Source organism: Phalangium opilio, unplaced genomic scaffold, assembly GCF_054372755.1.
Source record: "Phalangium opilio isolate 3A_F unplaced genomic scaffold, DU_Popi_V2 ptg000079l_1, whole genome shotgun sequence".
NCBI classification, from domain to species: Eukaryota; Metazoa; Arthropoda; class Arachnida; order Opiliones; family Phalangiidae; genus Phalangium; species Phalangium opilio.
In genome coordinates this window covers 7,805,852-7,827,199 of record NW_028324187.1, presented here as the reverse complement: position 1 = coordinate 7,827,199, position 21,348 = coordinate 7,805,852, and the positions used below count along the sequence as shown (strand labels likewise).

The window sequence follows — 21,348 nt, the reverse complement described above, 5'->3', positions numbered from 1 at the left end:
GTAGGCTTAGTAATTTTTACAGGGATGGAAATAAGCACTAAAGTACGTGATCGATTGAGCCGTGTTTGAACCGACCAATGAAATCGCTGCATTTCCGGAGTTCCTTACTTCCTTACAAGTTGTAACTTGTTTTTAGGTCATTGTTGTTTTTCCGTGAAAAAAATTTGCAATGGGAACGTTCAATTTGTTTGTGTAATAAATAATTCTAAATTAACCCCTCTAACGTTATTTAGAGTTTTACTAATTATAGTTTTATTAATATAATAGTTAGTAAAGATTCAAGAAATTTCGTTAAAATAAGCGGTAAATCTTGTGTAGTTGATACAAAGTTAAGTTTAAATCGTCTAAACTTAAGCCTCGGCCGAGTTTTTTTTCCATTCATTTCCTTTTGTTTGTATTACTAATGTTGACGTCGTACTTGCTAAGACTTGGCTTCAATGGGAAATAATGTAAGTTTCCTGGTTATTTTTAGCCTATTTCCATAGTTCCAGGAATGATTTCCTGAAATATTTATTTAGAAAAAGAGTTATTGAATTCATTTAAAGATGGATGATGAAGATATTAGTGGGGTTAGAGAGAAAACTTTGAAAAAAGACTCTCACACTGCTGAGTCTCAAGATGAAATGATGGCCAGTGCAGACTCATTTGGGTCAACATCAAGCCAACAAAGCGGGGTTAAAAAGAAACTTAAAACTTTAACGTTTTGTCGTAGAAGAAAGGGCATAAAAGAAGTAACCCAAAAAAGAAAATCTCCTTGGTCATTCAAATTTGGTCCTAAAGTACGAGACTGCTCAAATACAAGTGTCCCTATCGCTGGAGATAACGATACTTGCGTCTGCACTGTATACCGGCGCACTGATCAGGCTTCTAGCTCCGTAACAGCAGCGGAGTTGATTGATTTTTCAAAAGTCGATTGTTTACCAAAATGTGTACTGAATTCCAACACCACCACCAAAACAACAACAACCCATCGTATTTCTTGCTTAAAAGACAACAATAATCCGGGTTTTAAATTGCCATTAGAAACTCAAACTCAGTTCTCTTCAAGTGCAATTACCACAGCTAATAACGAAGAACGACAACAAACGAATATTCCATCGCAAACCAGTTTTAAAACTAAGGAATCGCAGACGCAAGATGGTGGCAGCTGGAATGAAGACCATTTGATGTCAATCTCTGTTGAGAATCAAGTTGTTGCATCGGCATCTTGTTCTTATCCAATCAACAAAGATTGCCCATCTTCATCTTCATCTTCATCTTCTAAAAGCAATACGGATATGTCAGCGTATAGGAATGAAAGATTGCCGCCTAATTTGGAGCTTGCAGGATCGGCATCAGCCTCGGCCTCTGTAGCGATGGAAATGACGGGAGAGAATTCAAACTCCCAAGATGAACTTAATTCAACTGAATCAACCTCAAATGACGTATTGTTTATTGATGAAATGAAGATAAACATCGATGATTACCCAGTAGAAGATTGGGACGAACGAGCGAGGTTACAAAGAGCTAAAGAAATGGAGGAAGGAGTCGAGCCACCACCAGGATATAAACCAAAGCAATTAACACAGCAAATAACCCCAACACCGGCAATCCAGGAACATTCCATTTCGGAATTAGCGATGTACCTTCAAAATCATCTGTTATTAAAATCAACAGGAAATTTATCGAGATCCATCGAGGAATCAAATGAAAAGTCATCAATCTTATCGAGGAATGTCTTGGAGATGCTTCAAGAATTGAGTTTATCCGGATTATTTTCACCTCCGATTCATACCCAAGTTGATTACATTCATTGCTTAGTTCCTGATTTATTGGATATCACGAGTTGTAGCTGTTATTGGGGAAAAATGGATCGTTACGAAGCTGAAAAGTTATTGGAAAATAAACCGGAAGGAACTTTTCTTTTGAGAGACAGTGCTCAGGAAGAGTTTTTATTCAGTGTCAGTTTTCAACGGTACGGGAAAACTCTCCATGCGAGAATTGAACAATGGAATCATAAATTCAGTTTCGATTCACATGATCCAGGGGTCTTCTCATCTGGAACTGTTTGTGGGCTTATTGAGCATTATAAAGATCCGAGTTGTTGCATGTATTTTGATCCAATGTTAACCATTCCCTTGCACAGAACTTTCCCATTTTCTCTTCAACATTTAAGTAGATCAGTTATTTGTAATAAAATCACTTATGACGGAATTAACAGCCTTAAGTTGCCAAAATCCCTTAAATCTTACTTGAAAGAATATCATTATAAGCAAAGGGTTAAAGTCAGGCGATTTGATTATTAAAAAAGAGTTTAAGATTTGAAAAATAAACACTAAATTTGAATTATTTCACTTCCTAGTTTTAGTTTAGTTTGTTAATAGGAAAATCTAGTTAATATTTTTCCTTTTTGTTTTGTAATTACGTCATTTTTGGAATTTTTATTATTTTTTTTTTGAAATAACGAACAAATTTTGTTTAGTTTTTGCCATGAGATTTGAATTAATTAATTAATTAAGATATATGCCTAAGAATTAAATAGTTAGATAATTTTTAATGTTAACGGTTGTTGGGCGTGCGCTACATTAGAAAATATTTCAATTTTTTCGTTTGTATTTAAATGTTAATTTTTTCTGATTAAAATAAATGAAAAATAAATAAACGTTCTTTTTATATAAAAAAAATTTCGTGGAGAAACCTTTATTTTGTCTTGTCCGACTTGTTTTGGTCTATTTTTTTAGTAAGGTGATCCTTTAAGGCTTATAGTTTATTGGCACTGTACGCACCGTAAAAGAAAATATATGGGAAGGTATCCTACAGTGCGGTTCGGTGCTTAAACCAAATTCACCAAATAACCGGTTACTATTCTAATTCTACATTTTGGCTTCACCCAGCCCATAGTGGTGGATAGTTATTTAGAAGTTCCATTTTCACGACCCAGAGTGTCCCGTCATCAGTGGGAGGATAACCACATAGTAAAAATGTCACATCAAACAGGAATTCAGGGTAAATATTATTTTAATTATGTTTTATTTTATCATTAAATTAAATTTTGAATCAATAATGCCAATATTCGCTAAGCCTTGGTAAATTTCTGACGTCAAACTTTATGAATGTTGTTATCTTGCTTGGCTTCAGATGCCGTTTTTTCATAATTATTTCGGGTTTAAATGAATTAAATTTAAATGAGTTGGATTTTTAATTAAGGGAATGATGAATTACGTAAATTTTTCGGTACTTGTAAAGACGGTCGAATTAGGGCTTTCAAAGTTTCTATAAAAGAAGGTAAAAATAAGGTGAAACCTTACAAGTTTCGGCATCATAGATCTTGACCAAGTGGGTGTGTTGTTTTAAATTAATTTTAGAGCAATTAATTCTCGACGAATCAGTTGAAACTTCGGGTAATTGGGAGGAAGATTACGACCAAAGCTTGTTGAAATTAGTGGAAGAAAAACAACCATCCTATTTATTTTACCGTCTCGATAGTCAAAATGATTCCGGTTACGAATGGGTGTTTGTTAGTTGGTCTCCGGACAATTCCCCTGTTAGACAGAAAATGCTTTACGCTTCAACAAAAGCTACTCTTAAAAAGGAGTTTGGTTCTGCCCAAATTAAAATGGAAATGTTTGGAGCCACAACAGTAAGAAATTAACTTATTCAGGGTTCATACAAACCTGGAAAACAGGGTTCATACAAACCTGGAAAAATCAGGGAAATAATTAGTTGACAAAAACCTCAGGGAAAACTCAGGGAAATTTAGAATTTTTAATAAAATTCAGGGAAATTTCGATTTTTTTTTAGTAAAATTCAGGGAAATCAGGGAAATTTCGAATTTTTAGTAAAATTCAGGGAAATTTTGATTTTTTAGTAAAATTCAGGGAAATTTCGATTTTTTAGTAAAATTCCGGGAAATTTTGATTTTTTAGTAAAATTCAGGGAAATTTCGATTTTTTAGTAAAATTCCGGGAAATTTCGAATTTTTAGTAAAATTCAGGGAAATCAAGGAAATTTCGAATTTTTAGTAAAATTCAGGGAAATCAAGGAAATTTCGAATTTTTAGTAAAATTCAGGGAAATCAAGGAAATTTCGAATTTTTAGTAAAATTCAGGGAAATCAAGGAAATTTCGAATTTTTAGTAAAATTCAGGGAAATCAAGGAAATTTCGAATTTTTAGTAAAATTCAGGGAAATCAGGGAAATTTGTTTTCCAAAAGTTGTATGAACCCTGATTTATTAACTTATTCAATTATCTGAATATGTTTAATTGATTTTAATGGTTTTATTTTAAGACTGATATTAATTTGAGAGGGTTTAAAAGACACTTAAATGCGTCTAAAGAACCCGCACCTTTAACTTTTGCTGAGGAAGAATTGAAACAAATCAAAAAGAATGAGGTCTGTTTGTTTGTTTGTTTAAGGTTTTTAAAGAAAGTTTTTATTTAATCTTTGTTATTCATTTTAAGACTGGAGTCGAAATTGGCTTTGATACTAAACATCAAACCATGCAAGGAGTATCTTTCCCTGTTAAAGACGATGCCATGTCAGCTCTCTTTGATTTGAAAGATAGAAAAATTAATTATGTTCAACTTGTAAGGGTGTTTTTTATCTATAATTAGAAATTTTAGGATGATGATTGATTGGCAACTAATTAATTAGTTTTTTTAATTAGAGCATAGATATAGCTAAGGAAGAAATTAACTTAGAGTCAACGGAATCAACCTCTGTTAGACAATTACCGCGTAGAATTCCAACTGATCATGCAAGATATCATTTATTCCTGTTTCCACACTCTTATGAAGGGGACTCTTTTGATAGCATAGGTAAATATTGGGTTGTCGGTAAAAAAAGCCAATGGGAAAAAAAAGCCAAGGTAATAAAAGACAAATTTACGAATACAAAAAAGCCATGGTAAAAAAATCCACAAACGCAGTAATAAAAGCCAATGGTAAGAAAGTCAAGAAAGATTGGGAATGTTTCGATTTATTTTTTTTTTTTTTTTGGACTTTTAAAATTTATGGAAGTTGTGAGATTGGAAAGATTTATCAAGGATTAGAAACATTTTCTGGGATTTGAAAGATTTGTGAAGATTTAAAGATTTATCAAGAATTTATAAGATTTTCTGGGATTTGAGAGATTTTTCTGGGATTTGAGAGATTTTTTCTGGGATTTGAGAGATTTTTTCTGGGATTTGAGAGATTTTTTCTGGGATTTGAGAGATTTTTTCTGGGATTTGAGAGATTTTTTCTGGGATTTGAGAGATTTTTTCTGGGATTTGAGAGATTTTTTCTGGGATTTGAGAGATTTTTTCTGGGATTTGAGAGATTTTTCTCTTTTTTACCTTGGCTTTTTTTACCTTGCCTTTTTTAACCTTAGCTTTTTTCACCTGGATTCAAATATTGGGACACGTGTCAGGCTTTAAGACTTGTTTGAGTACTTAAGAGTTAATTAAACTTATTTAAACAATATTTCAGTATTTATCTACAGCATGCCTAGTTGCAATTGCCCGATAAAAGAAAGAATGTTGTATTCAAGTTGCAAAAATCCTCTTCTCGATTCCATAGAGAACAGAGTTGGCCTTGAAATTGCAAAAAAGGTTAAAAAAATTAGTCTTTTTTACTTATAATCATTTTTTTTTAACTATTCTTAACTATTTTTTTTTTTAATAGATTGAAATTGGGGAAGCTAAAGAATTAACGGAAGATTTCTTGATTGACGAAATTCACCCAAAATTAAACATCTACAAACAAAAATTTGCAAAACCCAAGGGACCAACAAATCGTGGAGCCAGAAGACTAATCAAATCCCCTAAAGAAGAAACTGCTCCAAATAGTTAAGGTAAATTTGAGCGTCTAGGCTGACAAATTTTGAGCTTTGTGACCAATGAGTGATGATGAGGGGGTTTAATTAATTTTACACCGAGACATTTGTGCCTTTATCTCGTGTTAAGTGGTGAAAATGTGAACAGTCTCCGGTGGCTTATGATTCAATAAGGGTGAACGCGAAAGTAATTTAATAATTTTTATATTCATAATTGATAATCGTGAAATGACAAGTATTTTAGGTTATAGAGCTAATTGAGAGCTTTAAAATGAGACCAAAAACGTCGAAATCGGTTTATAATTAAAGAAGTTATGAGGGAAGTAAGTTGGGTAACTCCGACTCGCCAAGGCTTAAAACTTATTCAACCAAGGCTTAACTTTAAAAGCTCATAACTTTTTAATTTCTTAACCGATTTTTACCATCTCAATTTTATTTTAAAGCTTTTGTTTAGCTCTAACTATTAATAATCAACAACGATTTACTATTGCCATTAAATTAATTCCCTGGTTAAATTAAATTATGAAAATTAAGTTATTGCCAGGCAGGTACTGAGACTGAGGTATTGTCTGGACTCTATAAACATATTTATTTACTAAAAAAAAAAAGCTTTAATTGAAAGGGAAACTGATCATGATTAGAAGAAAATTTACACAATTTATTTTTTAAATATATTCTACATATAATTAATTAATTAATTAATGATACTAATTTAATTTTAAGGAGTTTTAGGTTCATTATTAACAATATTACTATTATTATTATCGGCTTTCTTTGAAGCTTGAATTTCTCTTTGTTTTCTATAAAAAAAAGAATTAATTAATTAAAAATTAAAACGTTTTGGATGTGAATAAAATAAATTTAAATTACTTTAAATATTTATTCCAATAATCATGTTGCCAATAACGCATTTCTTTAACCGAAGTTCCAGTAAAGTAAAAGGAAGCGCTCATTATTGTACCAGCAATTGTTCTAAAATGTATTAAATACGTCACAGGTATGTTGGTAAAATGGTAAAACATACTATAACATACCCAAGGGTTAAGCCTACAACACCTCCCGCAATCATACCGCGTAATCCTAAATTTATCCTAAAGATGGCGCCAGCTGTCGCTACAAAAGTTAAAATTAGGCACATTAGGCCTAAAATTAAATAGGCCTAATTTAGTTTTAGTATTTACTTCCTGCAATTATGTGTTCAAGAAATCCTCCATCGTTTCTATAAGCTATTATAGAATTAGTGATTAAGCTAGAAAAAAGATATCATGATTATGGTAAGGCCAAGGCTTATGGTAAGGCCAAGGCTTAGCTTGGCATGAACTTCTACCAACCAATATGCTCCACTAAGTGCACCCATTTTTAGGCCCCATTTTGCGCCACCTTTCATTACTTCCACTATCATTTTATCTTGCAATGATCTCTTTAATAATTATATATTTTTATTTTATAAAGTTATTATTATATTTAGGCTTATTCCCCCACCTTTGCCATGTAAGGGTGAACAAATAGTGTTTCTTTATTTTTCCTAAGCCAGTCTTCTTTGGCTGTTTGACCATTTATTAAAGCCCCTAATGTCCCACCAGTAAAAGCCCCACAAACTGTTACTGTATTACACATTGTCAATTCAGGTGAAATTTCTTCAAACATACTATAATGAAAATAAGTAGCATTGGCAAAGGAAATCTACCTATTTAAGCTAGGCCTAAATAACTTAATTTTAACATACTTTCTTTGAAAAATCATTTTAACACGATCCCATCCAGTTTCATTGTCAAATGCAGTTGCATCTTGACGGTAGATTTCACTACCCATACCTCCAATGTCGTTCTCCATTATAAGCGATTTAGTTAGTAGTTTATTACTGTTGTTCTTATTTAAAAAATGAAACCGAAACCGAAACTAGACAGTTTTCCGGAAACCAGAATAACCTGGAACTAAGGTCAACGCCGGCGTGAGAGTATCAGAAACGGAAATAAGCAAAAACTTTTATAAGGTATTTTTCCAATGCCCAGCCATGAAATTATAAAAATTTGTCGGGAAATAAATTGTTTGAATTGATAATTGCTTATAATTAATTCTAAAAATCTATCGGCCCGTTAAAAGTAGTTTTCTAAATTTATTGTACTCCGTGATTGTGCTTATTTCCTTTCCTGTACAATACAGTCCGCGGGAATGACAGAAGCATGATGGAACAATGGCAATTACTTTGAAAAGAATTGTAATCGCGGTAATTATACTATATTGCTTAGTTACGTGTTATACCGGATATTTTCTACTCTCTAAAAGCTTTTCGAACAATAAATATTATAACCAACGTGTATGGTCTATGCCAGGTATGTAAAAATATTTATGTACGCTAAGCCTTGGCCGATTGACAGTTTGTTTATGTTATAAATAGGTTAACCCTAAATGTCATTTTGTTATTATGTATAATTTATTTCGAATTTGGTTTTTTAAACGCGATATATGCAATATTTTTGTTGCCTTTTAAACATATATTAAACCCAAAACTGTTTTAATTGCATTGGTTTTTGTCACACATAATTTGAAAGCACAGATTGCTTGTTGTGTTGGTATTGCTACAAATGGCTAGAAGTTCGCCTCTTTTTAGAGTAGATTGGTAGAAACAGGACCGGATTGAGCAATTTTGCACGCGCCCCCCCCCTTAAGTCGGGAAAAAAAGGAACAGCAAACGTTGCTAAGGGGGAATAGTTTAACTCAATGCGCCCCCCCAACAAACTTTGCGACGGGGGGGGGGAGTACCCCCTTGCCCCCCTCCCCACTTTTAAACCGGCCCTGTGTAGAAAGAAACTAAACAATTTAGTGGTAAAGGTGGCAATAAACAAGCTAATAGGGAGCTATCAACTGGCTAGGGGGAAGAGATAGTCTGATGTCACGCAGCCCCCCTCTGGTTGGCATTTTTTGGGCGTAGAATACTGTTTCCAACCGTTAGGGGGGATGAAACTCCAGTAAGATATAGAAGGGTGTGACGTTTCAGGGTCAGAACTGTTAGCTCCCTATTAGCAATAATTTGGAGAAGGTAGCAACATTTAGGGGTAAAAACATATCCAATTTAGTAAAATTTTGGAAAAGGGGACATAAGACTTCATAACAACAAAAACAGGCGCACATTTAGCCTCTCAGTGTTACCTTGCACTGTGACAATGATTTACAGGATCTTAGTGTGACGCTTGCTTTTCCTGTAAATTGATTCCCAATATAGATGAAGATGACTGGAATCCATGGGGAGAGGAATTACAGATCGAAAAAGAAGTAAAAAAAGGCAATGCCATTGTGGAATCACAATCAAAGTTTTTACCAAAGTGGTGGAGTAATAAGAGCCTTGATTTTGGCAAAAATTTCCACCATGGCAAGGAGGAAAGTAGAGAGGGTGATATGTCAAAGGAGGTTACTGTTGAAATTTGGGGGAAGGCAGCCATAGGTGAACCCTTGAAACTTAATTAGCCTTATTCCTGATCAGCGCCATCTACCCATAGCGGTCACTTTGAGAACTACTGTAAGCGGCAAGCCAATCAGATGTCGCTAAAATCTGGTGACGTCATTTTTGGTAAGACCAGAGAGTGCCAGTCAGTGACGTCACCAGATTTTAGCGACATCTGATTGGCTTGCCGCTTACAGTAGTTCTCAAAGTCGCCGCTATGGGTAGGTGGCGCTGATCAGGAATAAGGCTAATTGATGTCTTAGAAAATGTGTAGACAGTTTAGTAATGTTGTTATACTGATTATAAAGGGTTATATTTATGGGAACACATTTTCAATGGCAAACTAGAGAAAAAAATGGATGGTATTTGGAGTTACGGTTTTAGAAAAATTGATAATATAAAATTCAAGTGAGAAAATGGAAAAACTATCTTGCTTGGTTAAGGTCCTTGTACTATATGTAACTTTAACAATAAAGGTTTCGAACTGGGCCTGGGGTAATACCTAGTAAGGCTCCGGCTGACGTAACCCATTTAATTCTTGTCCTAAATGGAATGAGCTCGGAAAAAATTGCATTTGCTAAAATGTGGTTGGATTTTCTACCTCATCTGACTCGCCTTAAGTACTTGGCCTTAGTGGTATTGGGCAGTGAACAATGCAGGAATGAATGGCTTCTTCCTTACTCGACCCTTAGGGGTGGGTTAGCCAATGCCACGTTTCTAGTCTATGATAGTCCTATGGTGGATAATAAATATTTTTATCAGTGGCCCTTGGGTGTTGCGACGTAAGTTAATTCTTTCAGTTAGCCAGCGTCAAGGGTCCCCCTGTTGAGACAGTTGTTTTTAATCAATACTTAGGTATCGTAATTTTCCTAAAATGGATGCCCAGTCTCTTGATATCAATTCTCCTCGCCCTTTTATGTGTAATTTTTTGGGGACCATCTACCCCAAATCATCGCGCGAAAAACTTTTAGGTATTCTTCAAAAGAATGGCCTTGGAACTGTTTGTCATATTAAAGTTCGACAACAGTAAGTTAAATTGACTCCCCAGAAATAAAAGAAATGTTAAAAACCTCAAGGAAACATTTATTTCTTTGAATATTTATAACAATTCAGTTGGCAAGCCCAAGAATCTAAAGATAGTTTGGATTCCTACGTCCATACTTTACGTCTAAGTGATTTAACATTGAGTCCCGTTGGGATGAACTCCGAGTGTTACCGAATTTACGAAGCCATGTCCTTAGGTTCGGTACCCGTTATTGAGGACGTCATGACGCCTGGAAGGTGCGGTAATAGTGAGAGCAAACGTTACGCGTTGAAAGAGAGTGTTAGAGCTCCTTTGAGACTCTTAAAAGAATTTGGGGCTCCCGTAATTTTCGTCAAAGATTGGGAAGAAATATACGATATTATTGAAAAGGAGAAAACTCTTTCGCAAGACGAAAAAATTGCGCGTAGAGTAAAGTTAGTTCGCTGGTACGACGACTTTAAAAATAAATTACGCGATCGCGTCATTGGTCTTTTTAAACAAAACTTGTTTAATAATAGGACATCCAAGATAAATTCGCATTCGTGGAATTTGTGACAATGATAAATAAATATTTTATGTTTATACATATTTTTACGTTCATTCTTTAAAGTAGAAGTCGCGGTCCTACAAAAGTGTATAATGTCCTATTTTGTAGACATCCCATGTGCCATAAATTTATTTAAAAAAAAAAAAAGAAACGTCTGAATCAAATAAATTGACAGCTAGTTTATATATATAGCCATTTTTCGGATTTTTACATCAAAATTTGTTATTATATTAGGAATTTTCAAATAAATTGATTATCTTGTTAAACTGTGTGTCTACATTTCTTTTCCTTCATGGTTTGTATCATAACAAATTGGTGGTCAATTTTTACAGTCCATTCTTTGTGAGAAATTCTTCAAAATGCTTCATCCTGCAGTGTCTCTTAAAAATTGCGCAAAGTCTGTTGGTCCACCTTGAAAATTTGAATTGCGAAAGTCGTGGCTCGCTGCGCTGTGTTTTCTCTTTGCGCGATGTATCATTCTAGCTATTTCTTTTCGTATACTTCTATCCCAAACTCCGTATAACAATGGCTGGGTAGCGAAACTAGAGTAGCATAGCCACAGGGTCCACTGGTTAGTTGGTGTAAGTGCGCCGCGATACGAACCCCAAATGGTCACCGCTTGAACCACAGCGTCTGGCATGTAACAAATCAAGTAGTGCAGGGTCAGTAACGTGAGGGTTTTAGTAGCCTTTGAGATTTTGTTGGGGTTCGGATCGGGTGAAGGTAATTGTTGTTGGATGTCCGAGGTGGAGGAAACTATCGATGACGACCCTGATATTGTGGATAGGATGTATGACGGACGTAGTTGCGTTCTAACTGCACGGGCCTCGTGAAATATGAAACCGTAAATAATCATGGTACTCCAGAATGGTATCGCGTAAACCAGAAACAAAATTGTGATCGCGTATTCCTTTCCTCGACTGTTTGATACCAAGTATCCACACTGCATTCGGTGTTTGTCATAGACGAATTCCGTCATGCCAAAAAAAGGTAAGGCCGCCAAAACCATCGCGAATGTCCATGCCACCATAATACTGATCAAACTCCTTGTTGAACTCAAATGAGCCGAGTGTAACATCGGATGTACAATGGCAAAGTAACGGTCAATGGTTATAAGTAACAACTCGAAGACATTGGAGAAGATGAAGGCCGAATTTAAGAAACCAATTAAGCTGCAACACTTCGAGAACACTTGACCTTCTTCGACGAAATTGGCCAAAGCTAGTGGCATTATTGTGACGGAGGACAACATTCCGTCAAAGAATATACTTAGCACGTAGGCGTTGGACGGTTTGGTTCTAAGGACCGGGTTACGAGTGATCATAAAGAACAGGAATGTGTTACTAATCACGGATATCGCGATCACTATAACCATAGCTAGGAGTGCCATAATTTTGTAAATGTTCCACTCGTCCATTTTAGTTAGCTACTTTTTGGGAACCTAAACTAGTCGCGTTCTTTGTTGAATATTAAATGACGTTTGTTTCATTATAGCGATTACATCAGTCTAAGATTAGTATAGGATGTCAGGTGCCGGGAAAATCGCGATAAAAGTAGGTAGCGTTGATGGCCTGATGGAGAGATCGAGCCATTATTATTAGAGTGCTTGGTAAACAATAAGGTGACCAAATGTAGCGTTTGCCTCTTGACTCGAAGACAGAGAGTAATAAAAACGACATGAACCCATTAGCGCGCGGTATAGGATAGAGATAAGAATTGATAACAACATTCATCTTGACCTTTGCCTTGCTATTGACCCCTTTGCTCCTTTTTTATTCACACTGAAGATACAAGGTAGGTGTAGGACATGCTAATTAAGCGTGTACGTTGCTGATTTTTGACTTAACAAAATGAATTGAAAAGAAATTTATCCCGTTTTTCTCATTAACTTCCACCGTGAACGATATAGAGGAAAATTCACCCACTCGAGTTGACTTGTTTGTTTTGAAAACGTCTTTGACATACGTTACATTCGTCAACCGCGATATTCTACAAAGTATAATTGGGAAAGTTTTGGTTCAGAACTGACGTTATGGCATGTAAATAACTTCCCCTTACCTTCTCGCGAGCATTTAAACGAGTACTATGATACTATCTGGTACTGAAAGTCGTCTCTGTCCTGTTAGGGGGTAGTTGCGTAAAAAAAATGACCGTCAACGAAATATTTAATGGGAAAGGCAAGAGTTTTCCAGGCCTGATTCCTCTTACCAGAAATTACTTGAAAAGCATGGAAGTTGACGTTCAAACTCAATGTACCATTCAAAAATATCTTTCCCTGATTCAACGACGAGCCGCTGGTAAGTGAATTGTTAAAAATTCATCTTGAAAGGTTTAATTCCCAAAGTAAAAGTGTCTATGTCAAGGTGAACTTATGACCACGGCTAGTTGGATTCGTAACTTCGTCAAAAACCATCCGGATTACAAACAGGATTCGTTAGTTAGCGACTTAATTAACTATGATCTCTTAATGATGGTTGATAGAATTCAAAAGAAGCAAAAACCCTGTCCAGAATTAGTTAGTAACATTAAAGCTATGACGAGCGACAGAATCCCTCGCGCTGTTGAAAAGGGTTGAAAGATATCTTACGTCATTGAATCTAGCCATACCGAAGGTTATTTTAATATTTATTTTAATTATAAATAACTTAAAAGTTTTGTTTTTTGTCACTTTCAGTTTTTATCGGGAGTTTACACCATTTTCAAATTGCTACACTTTTTATGTAAATACTGCAAGAATATTTTCGGGAAAAATGTTTAAATTAAAATAGTTTCAGCCTATATATGTGTGTATCTGGACCTAAACTGAAGCCTTGTACATTATTATTAGACTTTAATTTGAAATTAATTAACTTTTGTTGTTCGGAAACGGAAACAAGAAATTTTCCCGCCTTGCAATTTAAACCCAGTAACCGCCAGGAGTGCTAGTCTCGCCTCCACGCTTTAACCACGTGGTAGTTGTACGATATTTTCAAGGATTTTATTTAGGTCGATGAGTGTTGTTGCGCAATCACAAGATAAAACAAACCCGTGTATTGCTTTATTTCGAAAGTATTTGATAAACAGTTTTGGAAAGAAAGGTTTATATTTCGTGTTGGACCGGTGAGATCAAATTCCTAGGCTGTTTTATTCCCCCCGTACAGTTTTATTAGTGCTTTCCACGGAATTAGCCAAGGCTTAGGCTTCTGCTCTACTGTTGTTTACGTTACCGGTGTCGCTCTGACGACGACCATGGCTTCAAACTAGAGTCGATCTTTTTCAGATACTTAATACGTGTTAATTAATTAATTAATTAATAAATAAGTTAAAGACTAATTAATCTACTGAAATAAAGGCACTGTTTAACAAAGTTTGTCCTATTACTGTGAATATCAAGAACTTTCAATGGGTTTACTTTCACAAGGAACACCATGTTCATGGCAAGAAACTAAAGCTCTCGCTAATCATGTTCGAGAACATGGTATAACGCAGTTTATTAACACTTATCATAACCTGAAGGATCGTCAGGGTGATTGTTTAAAATGGGGAGATGAGGTAAGCCTTTCTATTACTCTTTTAAATTAAAAAACTCCCAAATGTGAAATTGAGGACGCGGAATCACTAGTATGTTGTTTGTAACTGAAGGTCGAGTATATGGTTGTTAAATTCGATCATGAAGGGAAGACAGCAAGGGTTAAATTATGCGTGGAAACTGTTTTACCAAAATTAATGCAAAAAGAATTAGATAATCCTGAGTAAGATGACAAATAGTTAGGTCTTATGTAAATAGGGATTAAAATGGGTTTGTGATTCTATTAGCGATGTAAGGTCTTTATGGAGACCAGAATACGCTGCTTATATGGTTGAGGGAACTCCAGGGAAACCCTACGGAGGACTTACTTCTCATTTTAATATAGTTGAGGCAAATATGAGGGCAAGGTAGGTAAGTGATGAGGTTGGTGATAATACTAACCTCTTAGCAGGGTTCATACAAACCTGGAAAACAGGGGGAAAATCAGGGAAATAAATAGTTGACAAAAATATCAGGGAAATTTCGAATTTTTAGTAAAATTCAGGGAAATCAGGGAAATTTCGAATTTTTAGTAAAATTCAGGGAAATCAGGGAAGTTTCGAATTTTTAGTAAAATTCAGGGAAATCAGGGAAATTTCGAATTTTTAGTAAAATTCAGGGAAATTTCGAATTTTTAGTAAAATTCAGGGAAATTTCGAATTTTTAGTAAAATTCAGGGAAATCAGGGAAATTTCGAATTTTTAGTAAAATTCAGGGAAATTTCGAATTTTTAGTAAAATTCAGGGAAATCAGGGAAATTTCGAATTTTTAGTAAAATTCAGGGAAATCAGGGAAATTTCGAATTTTTAGTAAAATTCAGGGAAATCAGGGAAATTTCGAATTTTTAGTAAAATTCAGGGAAATCAGGGAAATTTGCATCAAACGGGGGTCGAGTAATTAAGCAAAATGTTCATAAACATCCCCTCCATAGGATTAACATTGCACTATACTTTGGAGGCTCATAACTCTGGTTATATTAAAGATACGGGGATGTCCTTTGACTATGTAATAACCCTATTTGCCCCCCCCCCCTGCTTCGTTAGCATTTGCTCCATAGGATACTCCATATACGGGAAAAACCTGGAAAACTCAGATGGGGAAAAACCTGGAAATCTCAGGGAAATTTGTTTTCCAAAAGTTGTATGAACCCTGTCTTAGGGATAGCTAAACTTATAGAAATTACCTTATGATTATAATTAATATCTTAATAATTCAATTAAAAAGACGAGAAGAAGTATTGGAATACCTTGGAGAGGGGGAGTCACTATTATGTTTAACAAGTTTCCCAAGGTATAAAACAGTAAAAGAATCTTTGAATATTAGCAATCTCCGTCACTTTAAAAATATAGGGTGTATAGTAAATCTTTATTCATGTCCAAGACTAGGTTGTGGTATATTTACTGACCCTCCTTTATTGGCGGGAAAAGAAAATTGTCCAATAAACGAATCATTTTTCATTCCTGATGCTGTTATCAATACTTGGCATCCACGTTTTAAGTAATTACTTGTATAGAACATAATTCAAATGTCCTTGAGTTGCCCCTAAGTCCGAATTCTTCATTCTTTCCATCAGAACTTTAACAAGAAATATTTTAGAACGTCGAAAAAAGAAAGTTGCAGTTAACATTCCAAGTATGTCAAGAGAACCCTTAGATTCCCTAATATAATTTTAATAAATTTTTAAAATGAAATTTTAGTTTACAAGGACTCAAAAACTCCGTCACCATTTATCGAAAATTTCCCTGCCTTACCAGAAAATGATGGTGTGACCCCTAACCTCCCTGACCATATTTATATGGACGCAACTGCATTTGGTATGGGTTGCTGTTGTTTGCAGGTTACATTTCAGGCCTGCAATATTAATGAAGCTAGAATGCTTTATGACCAGTTGACCCCATTATGCCCAATTTTGGTAAGAAAACGGGCCACTTACTCTCTTTAGGAACAATGCCAGTTGATATCAACAGTCCATTATTCAAATAATTGTGATTTAATTTTGATTAGATGGCCTTAAGCGCGGCTTCTCCTGTACAAAGAGGTCTCTTATCAGACTTGGATTGCCGATGGACAGTAATTGCAGAGGCCATAGATGATAGAACTGATGAAGAAAAGGGTCTGAAGGTATATAAAATGATAATAAAATCAATTCATAGGGAGATGAAGACCAAAATTATTATTTATTAAAGTTAAAAACATCAAAAACCTTAAGATCCCTATTAAATTTAAGCCTACAATCCATTTGAACATGCTTTGTATTGTGTTGTAAACATTGGTAACCACTTGGAGTGTTTTGTTGTACAACCTTAGTACATTGGAACCACGCGGAGTATTTTGTTGTTCAACCTTAGTACCACGGATAAAGAATGCGCGTGCGGGAATTTGTTTTCACTCTACAGGATCGGCAACTCCCTATCTCGGGCGACAGAATATTCTGTATATACTCTGTTACAACATCGGTTGTCAGCACGCGCAAAGCTAGGTCTTTATGGAACGTAGCTTTGTACGTGCTGTCAAGAGACAAGAAACTTCAGGATCATCAGGATTTAAAATATCCGCGAGTTTTTTAGCTCGAGTACACGGACCTCTAGGCCTTAGTTTCAAATACGTGTGAAATTGCATACAGTCTACTACACGCATTTGAAACTAAGGCCTAGAGGTCCGTGGATTCGAGCTAAAAAAACTCGCGGGTATTTTAAATCCTGAAGTTTCTTGTCTCTTGACAGCACGTACAAAGCTACGTTACATAGAGACCTAGCTTTACGCGTGCTGACAACCGAAGCGGTAAAAGAGTATATACAGAATAAGCTGTCGTTCGAGATAGGGAGTTGCCAATCCTATAGCGTGAAAACAAATTTCCTCACGCGCATTCTTCATCCATGCTTAGTACATTGGTGACCACGTGGAGTATTTTTTGTTCAACTTTAGTACATTGGTAACCACGTGGAGTATTTTGTTGTTCAAGCTTAGTACATTGGTGACCACGTGGAGTATTTTTTGTTCAACTTTAGTACATTGGTAACCACGTGGAGTATTTTGTTGTTCAAGCTTAGTACATTGGTGACCACGTGGAGTATTTTTTGTTCAACTTTAGTACATTGGTAACCACGTGGAGTATTTTATTGTACAGCCTTAGTACATTGGTAACCACACGGAGTTTTGTGTTGTTCAACCTTAGTACATTGTAACCACGTGGAGGGTTTTGTTCTACAACCTTAGAACATTGGTAACCACGTGGAGGGTTTTGTTGTACAACCTTAGCACGTTGGTAACCACGTGGAGGGTTTTGTTCTACAACCTTAGTACATTGTTAACCACGTGGAGTATTTTATTGTACAACCTTAGTACATTGGTAACCACGTATAGCATTTTGTTGTACAACCTTAGCACATTGGTAACCACGTATAGCATTTTGTTGTACAACCTTAGTACATTGGTAACCACACGGAGTATTGTGAAAATTTTTTTTTGTACTTGTTATAAACTTAAACCAAAGTAGCGAGATTGTTTGTTCCTTTTTATGTAATGTAACCTTCAATCTGTTATCAATCGTAAAACATTCCACTTATTTTTTTTTAACTAACCACTTTGAGAACAGAGAACATTAACAACTTTAATCTTTTATTATCTTTCTTAATGAATAAGTGACGCAATTAGCCTTCAATTTATTTTTAGCCTCTAATGGAGAACAAGTTTAGGATAAATAAATCTAGATATGATTCCATTGATTGTTATTTATCACCAGCGGGAGAGCAATTTTGCGATATTGACTTAGTTTATGACAAGGATCTTTATGAACGTTTAATTAAATCAGGTGATAATTAATCAACTTATATCTTTAATTAGGGGATATAATAATTAATTATATAATAGGAATTGATCATTTATTGGCTCAACATATTGCTCATTTATTTATTCGCGATCCAATCTCACTGTTTAAAGAAAAAGTCCATCAAAATGATGAAACAGATATTGATCATTTTGAGGTAATTAATTCCTTAATGGGAACTTAGGCTTTAATTAATGTTTTTGTAATTAATTTAGAATATTCAGTCGACCAATTGGCAATCTATGCGATTTAAACCGCCTCCCCCTAATAGTAGTATCGGGTGGAGGGTTGAATTTCGACCAATGGAAGTTCAAATGACCGAGTTTGAAAATGCGGCCTATGTTGTCTTTGTGGTCCTGTTGACCCGAGTTATATTGACTTACCAGTTGGATTTCCTTATACCTATTTCGAAAGTAATTCATTACACTCTTTCTCACTGTGTTATGAAATGTTTTATTTTATTTTGAGATACTTTTAGGTGGATGAAAATATGCAAGAGGGCCAAAAACGTGATGCATCGAGATCGGGAAAGTTTTGGTTCAGAACTGATATCATGACTTGTAAATAGGTTTTTTATTATTATTATTCTAGTATTTGCGAGTATTTCAGCCAAAAAGGTTTGAGTATCAAAGCCAATACTACATAAACCTTTTGAGTATCTTAGCCAATACTACATAAACTTTTGAGTATCTAAGGCAATACAACATGAACCTTTGAGTATCTAAGCCAATACTACTATAAAACTTTGAGTATCTAAGCCAATACTACTATAAAACCCTTTGAGTATCTAAGCCAATACTACATAAACCTTTTGAGTATCTAAGCCAATACTACCATAAACCTTTTGAGTATCTAAGCCAATACTGCATAAACCTTTGAGTATCTAAGCCAATACTACATAAACCTTTTGAGTATCTAAGCCAATACTACCATAAGCCTTTTGAGTATCTAAGCCAATACTACTATAAAACCCTTTGAGTATCTAAGCCAATACTACTATAAAACCCTTTGAGTATCTAAGCCAATACTACATAAACCTTTTGAGTATCTAAGCTAATACTACCAAAACGTCTGAGTATCTAAGATAATACTACTTGAGTATTCAAGCCAATCCCCGTCTTTGCTGTTAGGTGATTCACCACCTGAAGCAACTGCAGGCTGTATAAGCGGTCAATGTCCAGCACCTTATCAGTATCAAAAAATGACCGTCAATGAAATAGTAAATGGGAAAGACAAGAGTTTTCCCGGCCTTATTCCTCTTATCAAAAATTTCTTGCAAAACATGGAAGTTGATGTTGAAACTCAATGTACCATTCAACAATATCTTTCCCTGATTCAACGACGAGCCGCTGGTAAGTCCATTAATCTTTAAAAATTCACAGCGCCCGGTTTAATTCCTAAAGTAAAAATGTCTAGGTGAACTTATGACAACTGCTAGTTGGATTCGTAACTTTATCACAAACCATCCTGATTATAAACAGGATTCGGTAGTTAGTGACTTAATCAACTACGATCTCTTAATTATTGCTGATAGAATTCAAAAACAGCAACAACCATGTCCAGAATTATTCGGCAATTATAATACTATGTCGAGTGATAGAATCCCTCGCGCTGTTAAAAAGGCAGAAAGGTCTTATGGCGCCATTGAAACTAGTGATAGCGAGCATTAAATTTTTTAATTATATCTTAATTACTCTTTAAGTTAAAAGGTTTATTTTTAGTCATTTCTTGTTTGTTTCGGGGTTTGCACACTTAATATTAATTGCTCTTCGTGAATACGTATTTGACGAAAAGGCTTATATAATTATTTCCAGCCTGAGCCAAGGCTTAGGGTAAATTATTTCAAGCAAAGGCTTAGGGTAAATTATTTCAAGCTAAGGCTTAGGGGTAAATTATTTCAAGCTAAGGCTTAGGGGTAAATTATTTCAAGCTAAGGCTTAGGGGTAAATTATTTCAAGCTAAGGCTTAGGGGTAAATTATTTCAAGCTAAGGCTTAGGGGTAAATTATTTCAAGCCAAGGCTTAGGGGTAAATTATTTCAAGCCAAGGCTTAGGGTAAATTATTTCAAGCAAAGGCTTAGGGGTAAATTATTTCAAGCCAAGGCTTAGGGGTAAATTATTTCAAGCAAAGGCTTAGGGTAAATTATTTCAAGCAAAGGCTTAGGGTAAATTATTTCAAGCAAAGGCTTAGGGTAAATTATTTCAAGCAAAGGCTTAGGGTAAATTATTTCAAGCCAAGGCTTAGGGTAAATTATTTCAAGCCAAGGCTTAGGGTAAATTATTTCAAGCCAAGGCCTAGGGTAAATTATTTCAAGCCAAGGCCTAGGGTAAATTATTTCAAGCTAAGGCTTAGGGGTAAATTATTTCAAGCCAAGGCTTAGGGTAAATTATTTCAAGCCAAGGCTTAGGGTAAATTATTTCAAGCCAAGGCTTAGGGTAAATTATTTCAAGCCAAGGCTTAGGGTAAATTATTTCAAGCCAAGGCTTAGGGTAATAATTTCCTTTTAGCCTAAGACCGAAGCTTTGGTTTCATAAAAATAGGCTTAAAGTCCAAAATTTAATAATGTCACTTGGATGTTAAAGTTAATTACTATCCATAAATTTAACAATAAAAAATTTAAAAAAGTACGCCCCCAAGAGAATAATATATATGGTATACGTTTTGAGTCCTATATTAATAAAATTAATTGCAATAACTTTATTAACTATAGTCCTCAGGAATATTTAAATATAACACGCAGGTAATAAGAGTTTTATAACGAGAATTATATAATTATAGTATTTTTTACGAGGTTGCTAGCTAGCTCTAGACTATTGAAAATTTCTACTTTTAATTCAAAAAGGCGCAAAAAAATGGTGCATGTGATATATGTGGTTTATTCCTTAAGTAATTTAATTCCCTCCACTAACTAATATTATTATTATTATACTTAATTATTAACTAGGAAACAATGTGATGGTTTTTTCATTCGTACTTCAATGTTAGAATATTTTCCCTAAGCCTAAACTGAATATTATTATACTACAGTAAATACAAAGTTTTATATTGTTGATTGTGTCTACAACCATTTATTAACGCTTATATTGCAACCATGAATATAAATAAATACTGTTATTGAAAAATAAATGTGTGTTCATATATTAATTTAGTTCGTAATCCTTTTCTAGC

At 34.8% G+C, this 21,348-nt stretch overlaps 7 protein-coding genes across 20 annotated transcripts; 5 read left to right on the top strand and 2 right to left on the bottom strand.

The window, feature by feature from the left end:
• Positions 1 to 142: 142 nt before the first annotated feature.
• On the top strand, positions 143 to 2,663 carry LOC149654650 (uncharacterized). Its single transcript, XM_089846213.1, has 2 exons — positions 143 to 449; positions 519 to 2,663. Exon 2 carries the CDS (start codon positions 546 to 548, stop codon positions 2,283 to 2,285), a length of 1,740 nt encoding a protein of 579 aa, XP_089702339.1. The 5' UTR covers positions 143 to 449; positions 519 to 545; the 3' UTR covers positions 2,286 to 2,663.
• A 176-nt stretch (positions 2,664 to 2,839) lies between these two features.
• twf (twinfilin actin binding protein) lies at positions 2,840 to 6,674 on the top strand. The gene is made up of 8 exons (XM_089846235.1): positions 2,840 to 2,985; positions 3,187 to 3,264; positions 3,345 to 3,619; positions 4,268 to 4,372; positions 4,441 to 4,566; positions 4,647 to 4,797; positions 5,449 to 5,570; positions 5,644 to 6,674. Exons 1-8 carry the CDS (start codon positions 2,961 to 2,963, stop codon positions 5,809 to 5,811), a joined length of 1,050 nt encoding a protein of 349 aa, XP_089702361.1. The 5' UTR covers positions 2,840 to 2,960; the 3' UTR covers positions 5,812 to 6,674.
• On the bottom strand, positions 6,432 to 7,715 carry 140up (RPII140-upstream gene protein). Its single transcript, XM_089846247.1, has 7 exons — positions 7,521 to 7,715; positions 7,277 to 7,442; positions 7,126 to 7,214; positions 6,976 to 7,043; positions 6,829 to 6,907; positions 6,665 to 6,766; positions 6,432 to 6,594 (listed from the first exon to the last, which is right to left on the bottom strand). The coding sequence occupies exons 1-7, from the start codon at positions 7,625 to 7,627 to the stop codon at positions 6,513 to 6,515; spliced, it is 693 nt and encodes a 230-aa protein (XP_089702373.1). The 5' UTR covers positions 7,628 to 7,715; the 3' UTR covers positions 6,432 to 6,512.
• A 213-nt stretch (positions 7,716 to 7,928) lies between these two features.
• Positions 7,929 to 11,073, top strand: LOC149654647 (ribitol-5-phosphate xylosyltransferase 1-like). The gene is made up of 6 exons (XM_089846229.1): positions 7,929 to 8,127; positions 9,018 to 9,236; positions 9,545 to 9,644; positions 9,713 to 10,018; positions 10,092 to 10,262; positions 10,350 to 11,073. Exons 1-6 carry the CDS (start codon positions 7,989 to 7,991, stop codon positions 10,813 to 10,815), a joined length of 1,401 nt encoding a protein of 466 aa, XP_089702355.1. The 5' UTR covers positions 7,929 to 7,988; the 3' UTR covers positions 10,816 to 11,073.
• A 98-nt stretch (positions 11,074 to 11,171) lies between these two features.
• LOC149654646 (G protein-coupled receptor 161B-like) lies at positions 11,172 to 12,224 on the bottom strand. The gene has a single exon (XM_089845285.1). The coding sequence runs from the start codon at positions 12,222 to 12,224 to the stop codon at positions 11,172 to 11,174; it is 1,053 nt and encodes a 350-aa protein (XP_089701411.1).
• A 728-nt stretch (positions 12,225 to 12,952) lies between these two features.
• LOC149654645 (glutamate--cysteine ligase-like) lies at positions 12,953 to 13,621 on the top strand. Its single transcript, XM_089846249.1, has 2 exons — positions 12,953 to 13,104; positions 13,171 to 13,621. The coding sequence occupies exons 1-2, from the start codon at positions 12,954 to 12,956 to the stop codon at positions 13,380 to 13,382; spliced, it is 363 nt and encodes a 120-aa protein (XP_089702375.1). The 5' UTR covers position 12,953; the 3' UTR covers positions 13,383 to 13,621.
• Positions 13,622 to 13,782: 161 nt separating this feature from the next.
• On the top strand, positions 13,783 to 21,306 carry LOC149654644 (glutamate--cysteine ligase catalytic subunit-like). 14 transcript variants are annotated; one of them, XR_016370682.1, is made up of 17 exons: positions 13,783 to 14,338; positions 14,429 to 14,538; positions 14,603 to 14,722; positions 15,579 to 15,644; positions 15,735 to 15,851; positions 15,928 to 15,986; positions 16,052 to 16,266; positions 16,359 to 16,475; positions 18,027 to 18,165; positions 18,225 to 18,337; positions 18,396 to 18,593; positions 18,659 to 18,740; positions 19,311 to 19,532; positions 19,597 to 20,032; positions 20,311 to 20,425; positions 20,506 to 20,581; positions 20,663 to 21,306. XR_016370682.1 is itself a non-coding variant. In XM_089846208.1 (14 exons), the coding sequence occupies exons 1-14, from the start codon at positions 14,189 to 14,191 to the stop codon at positions 19,848 to 19,850; spliced, it is 1,962 nt and encodes a 653-aa protein (XP_089702334.1). In that variant the 5' UTR covers positions 13,783 to 14,188; the 3' UTR covers positions 19,851 to 21,306. The 14 variants fall into 14 exon arrangements, 1 of the variants encoding a protein (XP_089702334.1); XR_016370678.1 differs by having other exon boundaries at positions 20,506 to 21,306; XR_016370679.1 differs by having other exon boundaries at positions 20,311 to 20,561; positions 20,615 to 21,306.
• Positions 21,307 to 21,348: the final 42 nt, after the last annotated feature.